The 15,691-nt window shown below is 42.7% G+C and overlaps 1 protein-coding gene across 2 annotated transcripts in view; it reads left to right on the forward strand.

Moving 5' to 3' along the window:
* The window catches only part of myo10 (myosin X), a 142,814-nt gene that overhangs the window by 31,940 nt on the left and 95,183 nt on the right, over nt 1-15,691 (forward strand). For both annotated transcript variants that reach the window (XR_014596125.1, XM_083991977.1), the window contains exon 2: nt 14,459-14,557. Coding sequence is in view for 1 of the 2 variants with exons in the window: in XM_083991977.1 (XP_083848103.1) it covers nt 14,459-14,557 (99 nt within the window). In the remaining variant the exon portion in view is untranslated. The remainder of the gene's footprint in view (nt 1-14,458; nt 14,558-15,691) is intronic.

Consider the following 15,691-nt stretch of genomic DNA (forward strand, 5'->3'; position numbering starts at 1 on the left):
GACTGTTGGAGAAACATTAAAGCAAGTTCCACTTCAAAGGAAACCATCAGCATAATGAGAACAGACTGGATATGGAAACAAAAGTGATATTCTTAGCCATGCTACAAATAGTAGCTAGCGTTAGCAGCACTGCTATGAATGATGAAACATCTAGAGTCAGATGTTTGAGATGCAGGTGATCAAACAAGAACCAGGTGTTGTATAAACCCTATGATCCTCTACTGTCAGTAGCCTATGCTTACAGGCTACAAGTGAATGTTTCCAATATGGCAAATTATACATAATGAGGATTATGCTTTAGTCCTAACACATCAAAGTTGAAGTATTTTTGCATCGTCGTGCTAATGTCCTATGTTATATGGTGTGTTCCATTTACGTTGGAAATCAGAGCTCAGAATGACGTCAGGTCCGAGTTGAGCTCTTTCCAGTTGAAAATTATTTAATGTTAATTAATATTAACAGAACTAAATAGCTACAATGAACCATACTTGTTAATTTTTAGGTTTCAAAGTTATGTTTTTAAATCAATCAATCAACTTTATATAGCACATTAAAAAAAAACACAGAGGTAGCCATTAGCCAAAGTGCTGTAGCTACATTGAAACATAAATTAATTTCAAAGTTAAGTTAAAAGCATTAAAACACAAGCATTAAAAAAAGGCGCACTGTTAGCCGTTAGCCAATGCTACCTAGTTAGCAAAATTATTTTGATATCAACAATCTAGGTGGTTTTATACAAACGGGAACATTTTTTGCTACTGTTCTCATGAGTATAGCACAAAGGGAATGGCGTGCTCAACTCTTGTGTAAAGATGAACTGGGTGCCGGCTCAAGAATCGAAACAAGAAAAAACTGAAATGGCAGCACTCACAAAATAATCTTGAAACATTTATTAAATGCACAGCAGTGCCTGACGGACGTGTTTCAGCCCTTGGCTTTCTTCAGCGTGAGTTTTTTCTCATGAGTATATCAGCCCTCTTGAATTCTTGCGTCAGTAGCCTATTGTTGGTATTCGTGCGACTTCAGGAGGAAACTCCAACTTCCAAGTGTTTGGAAAAGCACCATTAGCCTGTGGGTGATGTGAATAAAGAGTTGTGCTAATATTTCTGCTAGCAAATGTGACGTAGCCTGGTCTGATTTTGAGAATTCAACACAAATGTCTTGTTAGATTTGTTTTTTAAAGGTAGAAATACTGTTGCAGGTGTGTCAGTGTGAGTGTGTGTGTGTGTGTGGTGTTGTTGGACGCAGCCTCCGGACATGAAGCTACAGATTTATTATAGCGTTGGCGGACTTGACGTAGCCTAAATCACTTAGCTGTTAGCTTGGACAGCTCCACAGATGATGTGTAGAGAAATCCGATGCTTAGCTGTAAATCAACACCTACGCCTGAGTGTGTGCAGCACAGACACACACACACACACACACACACACACACACACACACTGAGCCCATGTGTCAGGATAAACACAGCTGTAGTGTTGTCCATGTGCTGCCCACTCACAATCCTGCACTATCATTAGCAAATGTGCACTGCACTTGTGCACATTCTTGTTAGTGTCTTGCTCTTATGTGTGTGTGTGTGTGGTCTGAAACGGTGTGAGTTGAGTGTGTTTGTGTATTTGAGTGTGTGAGCAGCAGTCATGCTTGTTTTGCTTTGTGAGTTTATTTCATGTGTTTTGAATGTCTGTCTGTCTGTTTGTGTAGTGTTGTGTTGTGTGTCTGTCAACACAATGTTGAGTGTGAGACCTGGTGAAATGTGTGCGTCTGTTTTCTATAGATAAATGAGTTTGCGCTGATGTCTGTGTGTGCATGTGTGTGTGTGTCTGTGTGGTGTGTTTGTGCACTTGAGTTTAATGATTGTTCTTGTGTGTTTGTTTTGGTGTGTGTGAGGCTTTCCCAGACCTTTCCGAGCTTATCAGTTCCCACAATCCTCTGCGTCCAGTCATTCAAATTCTAAATAACCTTTTGCCGCTCGGCTCGTGCTGATTGGTCTTCCACGTCGGGTCCCGTGTGTGCGAGCCGATTGGTCGATTTGCACTCCCACACTGCAAAAACTCAAAATCTTTCCAAGAATATTTGTCTTATTTCTTTTCAAAATGTCTCATTTCTGGTCAAAACTAATCTCTTTCCACTTAAAATAAGACTCATCACCTAAAAATCAACTTATTTTTAGATCATTTTCACTTGTTTCAAACACATTTTCACTTGAAATAAGTAGAAAAATCTACCAGTGAAAGCAAGTTTTTTGTGCTTGTAATAAGGAAGAAAAACTTCCCCCACTATCAGATTATTTAAGTGAAAATATGCTTGAAAGAAGGAAAAGGTGTCTAAAAACAAGCTGCTTTTTAATGTGACGAGTCTTATTTTAAGTAGAATGAGATTTTTTTTTTACTAAAAATGACATTTTGACTTAAAATAAGAGAAATGTTCTTGGTAAGATATTTGATTTTTTTGCAGTGCAGACTTCTCCCGGCTGCGTTTCCGCCGCCGCTGTGTGCATCGTTCCTATTGTGTTGTCACTCACCGTCATCACACACTAAAAACAGTTGGGTTAAAAAATAACCCAATTTTAACCCAAATGTTGGGTTGAATAAGGACCAACCCAACATTTGGGTTATTTTAACCCAACAGGTTGAGTTATTTTTTTTAACCCAACTTTTGGGTTGAATTATTTAACCCAAGAGTTGGGTTATGTTAACTACAACATTGGGTTATTTTTAACCCAACTATTGGGTCGTGTATGAAGTGCTTGCTCAACCCAATAGTTGGGTTAAAAATAACCCAATGTTGTAGTTAACATAACCCAACTCTTGGGTTAAATAATTCAACCCAAAAGTTGGGTTAAAAAAAATAACCCAACATTAACCCAAATGTTGGGTTGGTCCTTATTCAACCCAACATTTGGGTTAATGTTGGGTTATTTTTTTTAACCCAAATGTTGGGTTGTTAAATACTACAGAGAGTGCTCCAAACTTTTCTACCAAGTGACACCACTGTCACAGAAATAAATGGCAGTGGCGTCACCTAGATTGAAAAGTGGTTAAGTGGTCCTTCAAGTACAATTACTTATCATTAGTACCTCTTTAAAAGAGAAAGGAAACTTCCTCGATTGATTATCTTATGTTTTAATATAAACCTATTAAAAGTAAACGCTTGTAAAAAAAAAAATAAATAAATAAATAATATACACTTAGTGTTTCTCAGTGAAAAAACAGGTAAAACAGTATGATATAGCACAGCACAGAATTTTATTGCAAAGTTCAACTTTACAGTAACTTACCAACCGCCGTGGTTGCCAGAATTTCACCATAACAAATATGGTACAACACATGAGGAATTACAGTTTGTCAGTATAGATTTAACAGGCAGCAACTGCTTATCCTTAAATGATATCACAAACTAAGACCATTGTGAACCAGAGTAGAACATCATTGATAAACTGAAATAAACTCTTTTTGCATTTACACATTATGTGAAAAACAGGACTGCTCCAATACCTTGTCCAGTACACAGTGTTGAGATCTTGAAAAAACAGCATGTGTCCATATATGAAGGATAATCCATGGTGAAAGAAAATTAACATCATAATAAAATTAGCCACTTGCCCTTGGTTGATCAAGAGTAATGAGTCAATAGCGCAGTCTTGGCTGTAGGGTGCTCAACACGGTGTTCTGGGAAACTGGAACTTCAAGGATTCGCAGTCACCAACTCTGCATGAGACTCCTGTTGTTCATCAGGTGTTTGGACTGGCATGATCCTCTCTGCATTCAGAAAACAGAAACATAGCAAAAGTTAGATTGATGCAGTACCTGATGCCCACACAGAGATAAACTCAGCAATCTGTTGCTCCAATGAGCTAGCTAAGCCAACCTAAATACAGATGCATCTCCTCAAACAATCAGACAGTCACCACATTTGGTTCAACACTGCTGTATAAACTTATTAAAAATGATTTTTTTGGCATTTGGCAACTAAACCACTGCTTACCTGTGATTAACCCTGACAAGACTGGTGTCAGAGTCATTGGTCCAGACTTGACTGAAGACAGGTGGGACAGTAGCATGGTGCGATGTTCAGGAAACTGTAACTTTGAGCAGGTGGTGTCATTGTTTCTGCTGGAAGATTCCCAGGGTCTCAATCAGGTGTTTACTGTGGACTGGCATGATCCTCTGTATAAGCAGACAAAGAACAATGAGGAAGATTTTTATCAGTCATAACTCAATTTTATCTATTTAATGATTCAATTTACAAATGTACTCACTGCTTAGTGTTGATAATGCTGAAGACAAATCAGTTTGCTGGCCATGCCACATTCCTGCAAAGTTGGCTGCCTTGCATTCTCCAGCTGCACCATGCTGTGGAGAAGGTGAAATTATTTTGTAGTGTTAAAAAGGTGTACAAGGGATGGTACAAAATTGTATGTTCAAATAGACAGTGGTTGAAAACAAAATTGCCATAACTCATGCTCTACTTCATGGATATCGGACCAAGGACATTTTTAGCCTGGTGTATTTTCCCACTTCTCCATAAACAGAGTAACAAATACCTTTTACAGTAATGTGTGATGTTGGCCTCCGTTGGATCTTCTGGAGGCCGCTCCTCCAAGAGAGCAAGGCTCCTCTTCAGACTGTCTCTCTCCATGTGCTAGCTTCCACATACTTTACTCTGATTAGAAAACACAAAACAGTATAACATTAGGCTACAGTACACATAGTTTACTCTCTGGTCTGGTCTCTCATGCTACAGTAGTTAGTAATACAGAGGTAGTAACATCCAGACATACACACAAAAAACTGCCTGTTTGCCAAACAAAAGCTGAACATAAAACAGGTTTTCTTTTAGCACAACATGCTAACCTGAGTGCAACAACAACACCACGGCAGGTGAGCCCCCGTGGGGTCAGTGGCTTATTCTGTGAGTGAACATCAGTTGTGAACCCTGTTCGCATTTAGTATCAAACACAGGCTATTTTAGAAGAAGGATATCTCCACATCTAACGTTAATTGACTCCAAACTTATCCATGACTGCTGCTATGATAAACTACTAGCGTTGTTAACTCTTTTCTCTTTTTTTGCATTAACATGCGGCAGCAGCATGTAGCTCATCCTCACACATCCACTGTTAGCGTTAGCCTAGCTCATGCGCTAATGGCCAAAGTAACACAAATATACTCATTTTAAAATACTTACAGTTTATCTGTAGCTTTGCCACGGACAGTTGGTATCGATCCAGCCTGAGAAAGTCCAGTCCAGCGGTGCATGGACCCTTGTAGCTGAAGCAGTCAGACTTTGCCGACTGAAGCTGGGGCAAATAAAATTAACCCATGTCTCTTTGGCTGGGGGCAATATGATGGAGCGTGATGGTTTGTCTCCAACAGAGCAGCTTTCCGGTTGTGATAGCGCTCCGGCGTCACATAAAAAAAGAGTAAATAACGGATCTCCACAGGTAGCTGTGGTGGTGGGTGGAGACAGCATTTTTCAAATGAACCGGCCGGTTACGTCACAGAATAACCCAACCCTTAACCCAAAAAATGGGTTACTCACTGAAAAGTAACCCAATTACTTGAACAACCCAGGAATTGGGTTAAATTCATAGCCCTATAACCCAGAAAATGGGTTACACCCTGGAAAAATAACCCAACAATTTAACCCAACACCAATAACCCAGAAATTGGGTTACAGAAATAACCCAACACTTTTTAGTGTGCACAGGGGAGCACGCTGAATACTTTCACTTTTTTTTTTCCTCTCTCTGTTTCTTTCTTTCTTTCTTTCTTTTTCCCCCTCAAGACTCAAATTCTTCTGCTGTCTAACAATCGGCTGTGAGATTTGTCCTGCAGCAGCTGAGAAATGTGAACAGCTAAGTCTCTCTCTCGCCTGCAGCCATAAATTTCCTCTGAGCGGTGAAAAAAAAAGAGAGGGGAAATGTTTCAGACTGCGTTCAAAAAAAAGAAACACACAGGCTTCAATCACCAGTCAGGCACCGGTGCAGTGAGACGTTCACACACTTTAACCTGGGTCGTAAAACGCAGTTCCCCTTCCACGTTAACCATTTACCCGTCAGATTAATTCATCATGTCCTTATCTCCTGAAGGCAAAACAAAACTAAACAAGACAAAGGCCGTGTGCTGACCGTTAGTGTGTGACTCTAACAATGGAGGAACAACACCACCCTCCTCCTCCTCCCCCTCCTCCACCTCCTCCTCCAGGTGATAAAGGCGTCTGTGTTTGTCGTCTGGGCAAAGTATCACAGAGCCAGTGAAACGACCTCAGCAGCACGTTTGAATTTTTGAAATCACATGACGAGTCTTGAAGAGGACACCTGCACCCAGACAGTCAGGATTAAAAACAAACCTGTGCACCGGCCGTTAAACCTCAGAGACACATGAACTGTGTTTGATGTCCCGTCCACCAATGAAAGCTGCTTCACTCTTTCTTAATCTGTGTTTATAATTCAGCTGCAGGTGAAAGGAGGCGAATGAGAACAAGCTGGATGTGTTGCAGCATCAAAATCAGTTTATTTACATTAAAGGGGACATATTATGTAAATATCACTTTTTGAAGGTTCTTACATTTAGCCGTTTGTCTTGTCTTCCAGACCCCAAAATGTGAGAATTGACAAAAAAACGATTGTAATTTTATCCATGTGGTTTTACCAGCTGTTCCCTCAGTTGTCTTCCAATGATGTAGCTAGTTTTCGAATATGCATAATACCACCTCTACCTGGTACCTGTAAAAGGGGCGAGGCAAGCAGTGGCTCATTTGCATTTAAAGGGACAGGCACTGAAACCAGCCGTTCTGTTTTGAGCAGATGAAATGAGTTTAGATGTTTAATCCTTGGGGGATTTTGACCGAAGCTTGTCACAGATATGTCTTTAAGACACCTGGGAACTATTTTAATCTGTGGAACAGGGACATGATATGTCTCCTTTAAAGTGCGTTTGTGATATTTGACAGTAAATCGGATTCTGAATCAGAAAAACAAAACAAAAAAGTTTGAATCCCAAACTTCCAGGAATTGTTTGTGCACTTCCAGTAAAAGAAAAAACCAGCAGCAGTTCATCCAGTCACACGGTGCCGTGTACAGTGTCAACAGTGTGTGTACAGTGTACACACGGAACAACCTGTGGCCTCGTTCAAATGAGAGGAATTCTGTTCTGTGTAAATAAGATGTCGTTGTCAAACCTGATGCCTTCACTGTCTTCCACACGGCCAGAGACAGAGTTGTTTTAGAGGTAAATTCATGCAAAACCACTGATGTGCGTTGCCTTCAGGGACAGTTTTTCAGCAAGCAGTCTCTGCATTTCCCTCTAAAACAACTCTGTCTGGTAACGTTGTGTTATTATCTCATAGCGTGGTGAATGTGCAGGTCACAACTTGTCCACCAGAGCGTTGTGGAGTTGTTGGATTGTGTATTTGATGAGTTTGATGAGGGAAACCAAGGAATCCCATAATGAGCCTCCGTAGCGTAGCTCTGAGCAGCTCACGGCTCTGCTCCGCCGTTCTAAAAATAGCTTGCACCGACAATTAAAGGTAACGAACCTACTGCTATAACTATAGGGATTATGGCAATGGGCCAATTTGCCAAAAATGTTGAACTATCCCTTTAAGGAACAGAATCAGGTTTGGGAAAATATATGGACTTTTGTTGTCATAGTTACAGTATTCTCCTCTTACTTTCTATCTTTCCTTTGCTCCTGTCTGAGCAACCACAGCTGCCAGATGTGTTAAAGTTCAGTTACAACAATTTAGACCATAGGTTAAGTTAACTCTGTTGTATTCAAAGGGGAGTTGACATAGAAACAGAAGGACGACGTAGTGAAGAATTCCCTCTGACGGAGCTGCAGCTGCTGCTGATGATGAGCTGCACAACTGCTGCTGCACAACATGGAGGTCAGATTCCTTCACAGCAAACAACCAGACACTGCTCCAGCTCAGAGATGATGATGATGATGGTGATGGTGATGTCAGAGCAACATCTGTATGACAGGAGCTTCCAGCTGTTCACCTGGACCTGCTGGATGTTACAGTTGTGTGTAGTCACAGTTTAAGAGAGAAAGGGAGGTGGGGCGGGGGGGTTGGTGGTCCTCATCCTCACTGTGTTTCCCATTGAGGCGGTGACAGAGGCAGCGGCTGTGCTCCGACACAACGCTCCGTTTGTCCCGGCGGAGGAAGTGGAATCTCTGCAACCAGACAGCTGCTCATTCCCGACCCCGGCGGCGTCCCAACGCTCGCTGCTGCTGCTGCTGCTGCTCCCACAGACCCCGGTTCCTCCACCCGGCACCCGGCGCCCCGCGGAGAGACAGAGAGAGAGAGAGCAGCAGCCACACATGTCGAGGTGACGGAGGGGAAATACACGCAGCAGACGGGTCACTGGGGGGGGGGGGGGGGGGGGGTTGGTGTTGTGGTTCAGAGTCAGGATGGAGATAAAGGCCAGAGACATTTCCAGGTCTGGAAAAGTATGGAAAATGGAAACTATTGTATGGAAATATATCTGGGTTTGGTCTCATCTTAAGTTATTTGGGTTAAGTATTTTGTATGCGCTATTGTACCTAGCTACAATCTCCAGGAAATGAGTTGGTGTTTTAATGAAAACAAATGATAAATTGCATGCTTTTTTTCATATTATGCACATCTATTTACTCAAATATCACAAATAATTTGAATGTTTTTACCGGGAAGTCTGGAAAAAGTATGGAATTTGGACATTTCAAATGTGTACAGTAGGAACCCTGTATTAGATTTCTTTGGTACTTATTACTCTAACTTGAATACATTTCCAAGAAAAATATTTGTACTTTTACTCAAGTTAATTTCTAGGAAGGCTGAAAAGTACTCGTTACTTTCAGGTCTGCTCTTTTTTTTTTTTTTCTAAAATCCTATTGGACACAAGCTGTGTTTGTCAAAGAAGGAAACCCTAACCCCTAAACGCAGCACATCAGTGCAGCTGCTTTCAAAGAGTTCATTCTCAGAAACAAGAGTTAAAAGCTCCTTAAATTCATTTATTACTCAAGTTCTGGGGTCGGGTACTCTGTCCTTCTCTGGGAATAAACGTGTTATAAAGGAGAAAGTTCTCCCGTGTTACCAACAGTCTGACCTTCCTGTGTGTCGTCCTCTGGTCTAGCTGGAGTGGGGGGGTCGGGGGTCTGAACTGGTGCAACAGCTGGGCCTTGATCCACGGCTCCCAGTCCAGACTGTTTAACGTCGGCCCTGCTCATGTGTTGACATTAGCCCGGCTCTGGGGGCCCCGGGGGCCTTTCATGTCGCTGCTGCTGCACTATAGAAAAAAATCCTGTTTTTCAAATTTTTCCAGCTTCAGTCAGAAGCCGGGGGTCTCTGGGATGAAGCTCAGAGATGTTAGAGCAGGAATGTCAAAGTCATTCCAGTTCAGCCACATACAGCACAATCTGATGCCAAGTGGGTCAGACCAGTAAAATAACAGCTTAATAACCTATAAATAATGAGAACCCTTTTCCCTTGGATGTTTACATTTAAAGGGACAACGAGGAGTTTTGGAAAAGCGAAGCGTTTTCACACTACATTTATGAGCCTCCGCACCATGAAATTCTTTGACCGGCGCAAGACAGACTCATGTTTTCATTCATCAAGAATTAAAGTCAGAGGTTCAAAGACGATCACATATCGTCGTAGTTCCCACCATAAACGGCGATTCGGCGGCGTTATTCTCATGACTCGCCACAAAACCGAAAGTAAGGAAACGCTGGTCGACTCGCCCAGCATTTCCACCACCACTAATAATAACAAAATAACAATAGAGACAAAACGAGATATTTATCGAAAATGGGCCCATTAACAAGTGGTAACGTAGATTCATCCACATTAATATGAGACTTTTTTATTGTCACGGAATTTTTCGTTCTGCCGCTGGAGAAACTCCTCGTTGTCCCTTTAATTCACTGTCCTTTTGCAAAACATCATGAACAATCTGAAATTTCCCAAGAACAATCTGTACAACTTCAACAATATTATACCTCTGTCTGTCCTCTAGCTATATGTTCACACTTTGCAAGCATCAGATGTTCTGCAGGACATCTGGATCATGTGTTGGACTGATGAACTTGTTACTAACTCAGGAAGTGGGAGCAGAATCTTCAGATGAGCTGACTGAACCTGGACCATCACGTCCTCCTAACGCTGCATGGAGAGTTTCTCCGTCTTCTTCTTCTCCTGGTTCAGTGTGTTGGACTGAGTGCGACACCACGATGCGTTCAAGGCGCCCCCATGGTCTGGGAAATGTGCCTCTATTAGGAGTTGTGGTTTTCATCCATTAGCGGAGACGTGAACCTGGGGAAGAACAAACCAGAGCTTTGATGTTGAGGGTTGAGGCGATCGCGGCTGATGAATGAGGGAGGAGAGGAGGGGAGAGGGAGGAGGGGCTTTCTGGCTCAGATTCCCGGTGTAGAAATGGGCCAGTAGCTCTGTGGGTCAGAGAGTGTGTGTGTGTGTGTGTGTGAAGTGCAAAGGGAGGGGCGTGTCGGGGCGGGGAGAGGGAGTGGATGAAGGCGGGGAGGAGGGAGCCACAATAAGACAGTGTGCCACCGTCTGATGCTCCTTTCTCTCCGCTCAGCAGAGGGGGGGCGAGCGGCACACGCTACCCACAAAGACCATGTGGATGTGTGTGAGTGTGTTTCTGTTTGTATGCATGTGTGTGCAGCCTTGAAAGTGTGCCTCTGTTTGGGGGGGAGGGGAGGGGGGTTCCCCATCTCTTTCTTTTCTTTCTGGCTGCAGCTCAGATTCCTCAGCAGCACTCGCCTCCGTCACCGTGGAGCATCTTCCTCTGTTTGTTTCTCCTTAAAGTAACTTAAATGTAACTTATTTGGCTTTTTATGAGCAAAAATCAAACATGTCTTTCATAAATACGTATTTCACTGAAGTCGAATCACACCCGCATACAAATGAAAGCTTTCTGGTACCTTAGAAAGAGTTGTTACAAGTCGTACGGAGGCACTGGTGTTGCATTCAGGTGCAGTCAGGCAGACAGCCGTCGGCAAACCAACCGGATGTCATTTTACTCCACCAGAGAAAGACGGTAAAACAATACCACATCACCATGACAACATGTTGTCACGCCTGTATTGTTTTGCCTCGTGCTGGTGGACCACTTGTTTATCCTGTTACATGCAGCGTCTGTTGTCTGTCTGATGTCCGCCCGATTTCAGGTGAATGCAACAAACATCAAGAATACGTTCTGATTATGCAACCGCACCGCTAGATGGGGGGAATTCCTACATATTATACCTTTAATGCAGCATCAAAGAGCCAGACGTCAACATCAGAGTGTGTGTGTGTGTGTGTGTGTGTGTGTGTGTGTGTGTGTGTGTGTGTGTGTGTGTGTTTGTGTACACTTGGTTTAACAACAGGAGGAAATCAAACATTTTCCGTTATAGGGACTATTTTGAGAGGCGGATGTGTCGCACCAGAACAAACGTGTGTGTTTGTGTGGCAGAATCATAACAAAACTACAGTGTGGATCACTGATGAGTTTTTAATAGTCTGTGGAAACAGTGGAGCTCCATTAGTAGAACTGAGAGACAGAGTCAGACTTCACTTGGAGACATCGAGTGTTTCTGCACTGATGCTTAGAAACATCTGGACTCTGGAGTGTGATCAGGTCTGTTATTAACTGATTTAATCACAGCAGAGAAGTGGTTTAACTCCTGTTGTCCTCCTGGGTCAAGGAAGGAAGGTAGGCAGAAAGGACGAAGGGAAGGAAGGGAGGAAAGAAGGAAGGGGAAAAGGAAGGAAGGAAGGAAGGTAAAGGGGATTGTGGAAGAAGGAAGGCAAAAAAGGAAGGAAAGATGAAGGGAGGGAACAGATTCACTTAAGGAAGGAAGAAGGGAAATAAGAAGGGAAAAATTAAGGAAAGATGGAGGGAGGGAACAGATCAGGTCAATTGGGTCAAAAGAGGAAGGAAGAAGAAGTAAGGACGAAGGGAAGGAAGGAAGGAATGAAAGAAGGAAGGAAGGAAGGGAGGAAGGACAAAGGGAAAGATGGGAGGAAAGAAGGAAGGGGAAAAGGAAGGAAAGAAAGATGGAGGGAGGGAACAGATCAGGTCAGTTGGATCAAAGGAAGGAAGAAGAAGTAAGGATGAAAGGAAGGAAGGAAGGAAAGAAGGTAGGGAACAGATTGTGAAAAGATGGAGGGATGGAGGAAGGAGGAAGGGAACAGACAGGAGGGTTAAAAAAAAGACATTCAGGTTTTGTTGTAGTTTGTTTAACTTCATCTACCAGACACAAAACACTGGATGAAGTGCCTGTAAACCTCAGAGATGTAGGACACTATGAAACATCCAGTTAGCGTTGGCAGTAAAGAAACAGACCCGTGGATGTTTCAGTTAAAACATGACGTGTCCTGTCCTGAGATCTTTGCTGCACGTCGTCCTGTTTCCTCCAACTCTGACTTGCAAAACTCAGAAAAACCTGAAAAGAAAAGTTGAACAACTGTTGCACATCACCTCTGAGTTCTCACAACCTTTTGAATCCTGGTGGTTTTTTCCCCCCCAGAGACGACGGCCGGGGGTTTAGATCAACACTCTGCTACTCTGTGATTCACTGCTGACTCTAACTCTGTGTGTGTGTGTTTTACTCCACTATATTCATGCAATAGTTTTTTTGTTTTCTTTTTTTACCCCAGCCAGGTGCCCCCCCCCCCCCCTCCTGGGCCAGACAGCCCGGTCAGAGTGAGGGCTTCTGGGTCAAAGGTTGTGCATGTGCAAGAGAGAGAGACAGAGAGTTTGTGGGGGGGGGGGTGAGAGGGGTGAGGGGCGTCCGGTCGATGCGTCTCATAAAAAGTGCAGCGTTTGTTTTTCCCATTAGCATTAGCCGGTCACGCTAATGAGCAGCAGCACATGTGGCTACGCGATTAAGAGGGAATCCACTTCAAGGCCCCTCGGATGGAGGAGAGGAGGGGTGAGGAGGAGGGGGTCTCTGTAGAGTCTGGTGCTGCTGGTATCACGGGGGGGAAAAAGAAAAAAAAAAACACTTTTCTAAATGTTCAGCCTTTATTATTCTTCTGTGGTCACATCCAGAGCCAAAAACAGCGAAGAGGCTCTGAGAGAAGAATCCAAACGAACAGTTAAGACTCGGGACTGAATTCTCCAAATTCTCTGCAAACACGACGGAGCAGAGAAACTGCTGATTATATATCCAGGTGTTGGTGGGAGGGAGAAACTGTAGCAACCATTAGCTGTAAAGACCGAGTTTAACAGTGTTTTGAGTTTAAAAAGAAAAAAAAAGAAGAAAAGAAAAGGAAAAGCATGAATAAACACAGGTTAGAGGCTGCAGGTAGAAACCAGTGAAACTCCACACCACAGACACCTGACACCGCAGGAAGGTCGGTGCCTTGGTAACACCACGGCAACACCATATGGAGATTAATATGTCTCCTCATCAGAGCTTGTGCCATTAGCAAAAGAGCTAAATATAGCATCACATGACCTGAAAAGCAAGATTACATAGTAATGACATAAATAAATGAAGAAGGCCCTGATTGCAGCTCAACTCTCTGAAAACGTTTCTCCACTAATTCTGTCAAAAAAAAAGTGAAGCTGAAGAGAGGAGGAGGCTCTGAGGCTCTCTTCTGATTAAAAAAACAGAGCAGATTTCAGAATAAAACACTCAGAGAAAGCAAATCCTGCAAAGTTGTTGGATGGTGGGTCCAGGTGGTGAGGGGGCGGGGCTTTGTTGTGACATCACAAAGTGACAGGAAGTCCTGACGGCTGGTTTTAAGGCTCAGTTTCTGAATACAGGCTGTGTGCATTTCTCTGTGGACTGAGGCTTTGATACTTTCACAGTGTTAATATAGAACCTAGAGCTGCTTTATAATCACACTACACATGGACATCTACCTTTATACTGTATGGAGCTTTAACACAAACATCTACCTTTATACTGTATGGAGCTTTAACACAAACATCTACCTTTATACTGTGGAGCTTTAACACAAACATCTACCTTTATACTGTATGGAGCTTTAACACAAACATCTACCTTTATACTGTATGGAGCTTTAACACAAACATCTACCTTTATACTGTATGGAGCTTTAATACAAACATCTACCTTTATACTGTATGGAGCTTTAACACAAACATCTACCTTTATACCGTTGTCGTGAACTCTGTGGAGCTGCAGGTTGAGTTGCGACTTCCTGACGTTTATTTTCTGTTCGGTTTGATTCAGTTTGATTGGGTGATTATGTGAACTGTCCACTGTGCAGCTGTGTTTTTTTTTTTTTTTTTTTACGGTGCGGTCCAGTAAATCATGCTCCTGTGTAAAAGGAAAGAAAACACTGACATCACAACATGAGTATGAGACGGCACATGAAGGTTTTTCTGGGTCACATACGTTTTAATTTCCATACGTCATCATCAGTGTGTATTTAACCGCTTCAGTCCTTTTTAACTAAACCTCTCCTCTCTCCATCCCTCTGTCTCCAGGGCGACCGGGTGTGGCTACGGGAGGATGAGCAGTATCTTCCCAGCACCGTGTCCTCCTGCTCTGGAGGAGTTGTCGTCTTTGCCACGGACTACGGCCAGGTGAGCAGCTGCAAAACAAACATGCAAAAAGTCTGAAATATTAAACATCGATGCATCAAAGAGAGTTTAAAAAACACATAGGCCGATCCCCTCCCTCCCTCGACTTTCTCCAAAAATCCCTCCTCTGCTCTGACGCTGACAGATTATGTTCTTTCTTTTTTCCCCTGTAAACCTCCAAGAGAGCAAAGGCTTACAGAGGTCTCCTCATAATTTAGGATCAGCTCACGATGGGGCCAATCCCATAATCCCCATATGGTTCTCTATTATCTCTTTGATCCACGTGTTGTCAAAACAGCAGAAACAGAGGAGGTGAAGGACGCCGAGGTCACGGGGGGGTGAAGAGGGGGGAGAGAGGTACTGTCTGATCATTAAGAATGAACATGAATCAGCGTGTCAGCTATGTTTCCTGTGTGAGGCGTTAAACTCACAGTGTTTTTTTCTTTTGATTCTTTTGCTTTGACTCCAAACATTAAAGTGCAAAGTGAGAAGGAAAGTGACAGATTTATGATGAATGTGTCTTCACCCACCGACAGTTTATGGCTCCTTTAACGCCCTGTAAAGAGAAGTCAGAGTTGGTTTAGAGGCGTTGGACATCACAGCTCTTTGTCTCACACCTGAGGACACTGACACCCCGTCCACAAGTTTTTTCTCTAGATGTATACAGTCTAGTAGTAGCTAACAACCTACGCATAGACGTAACTCACAGGCGGCCATATTGCGTTGGTCGACTTCTCTGACTCTGGCTGCAGTAGATGGTGAGCCGGGCGTCGTGTGTCCGTATTTAGCTCTTACTTTAACTGCACTGCAAAAACTCAAAATCTCAAGTCTCATTCTACTTAAAATAAGACTCAACACATTAAAAGCAGTTTGTTTTTAGACACTTTTTACTTCTTTCAAGCAGATTTTCACTTAAAATAATCTGATAGTTGGGCAAGTTTTTCTTTCTTACTACAAGCACAAAAAAACTTGCTTTCACTGGCAGATTCTTCTACTTATTTCAAGTGAAAATTTGTTTGAAACAAGTGAAAATGATCTAAAAACAAGTAAATTGTTAGGTGATGAGTCTTATTTTAAGTGGAAAGAGATTAGTGTTGACTAGAAATGAGACATTTTTTGACAAGAAATAAGACAAAT

Source organism: Trachurus trachurus (assembly GCF_905171665.1).
Source record: "Trachurus trachurus genome assembly, chromosome: 17".
Taxonomy (NCBI): domain Eukaryota; kingdom Metazoa; phylum Chordata; class Actinopteri; order Carangiformes; family Carangidae; genus Trachurus; species Trachurus trachurus.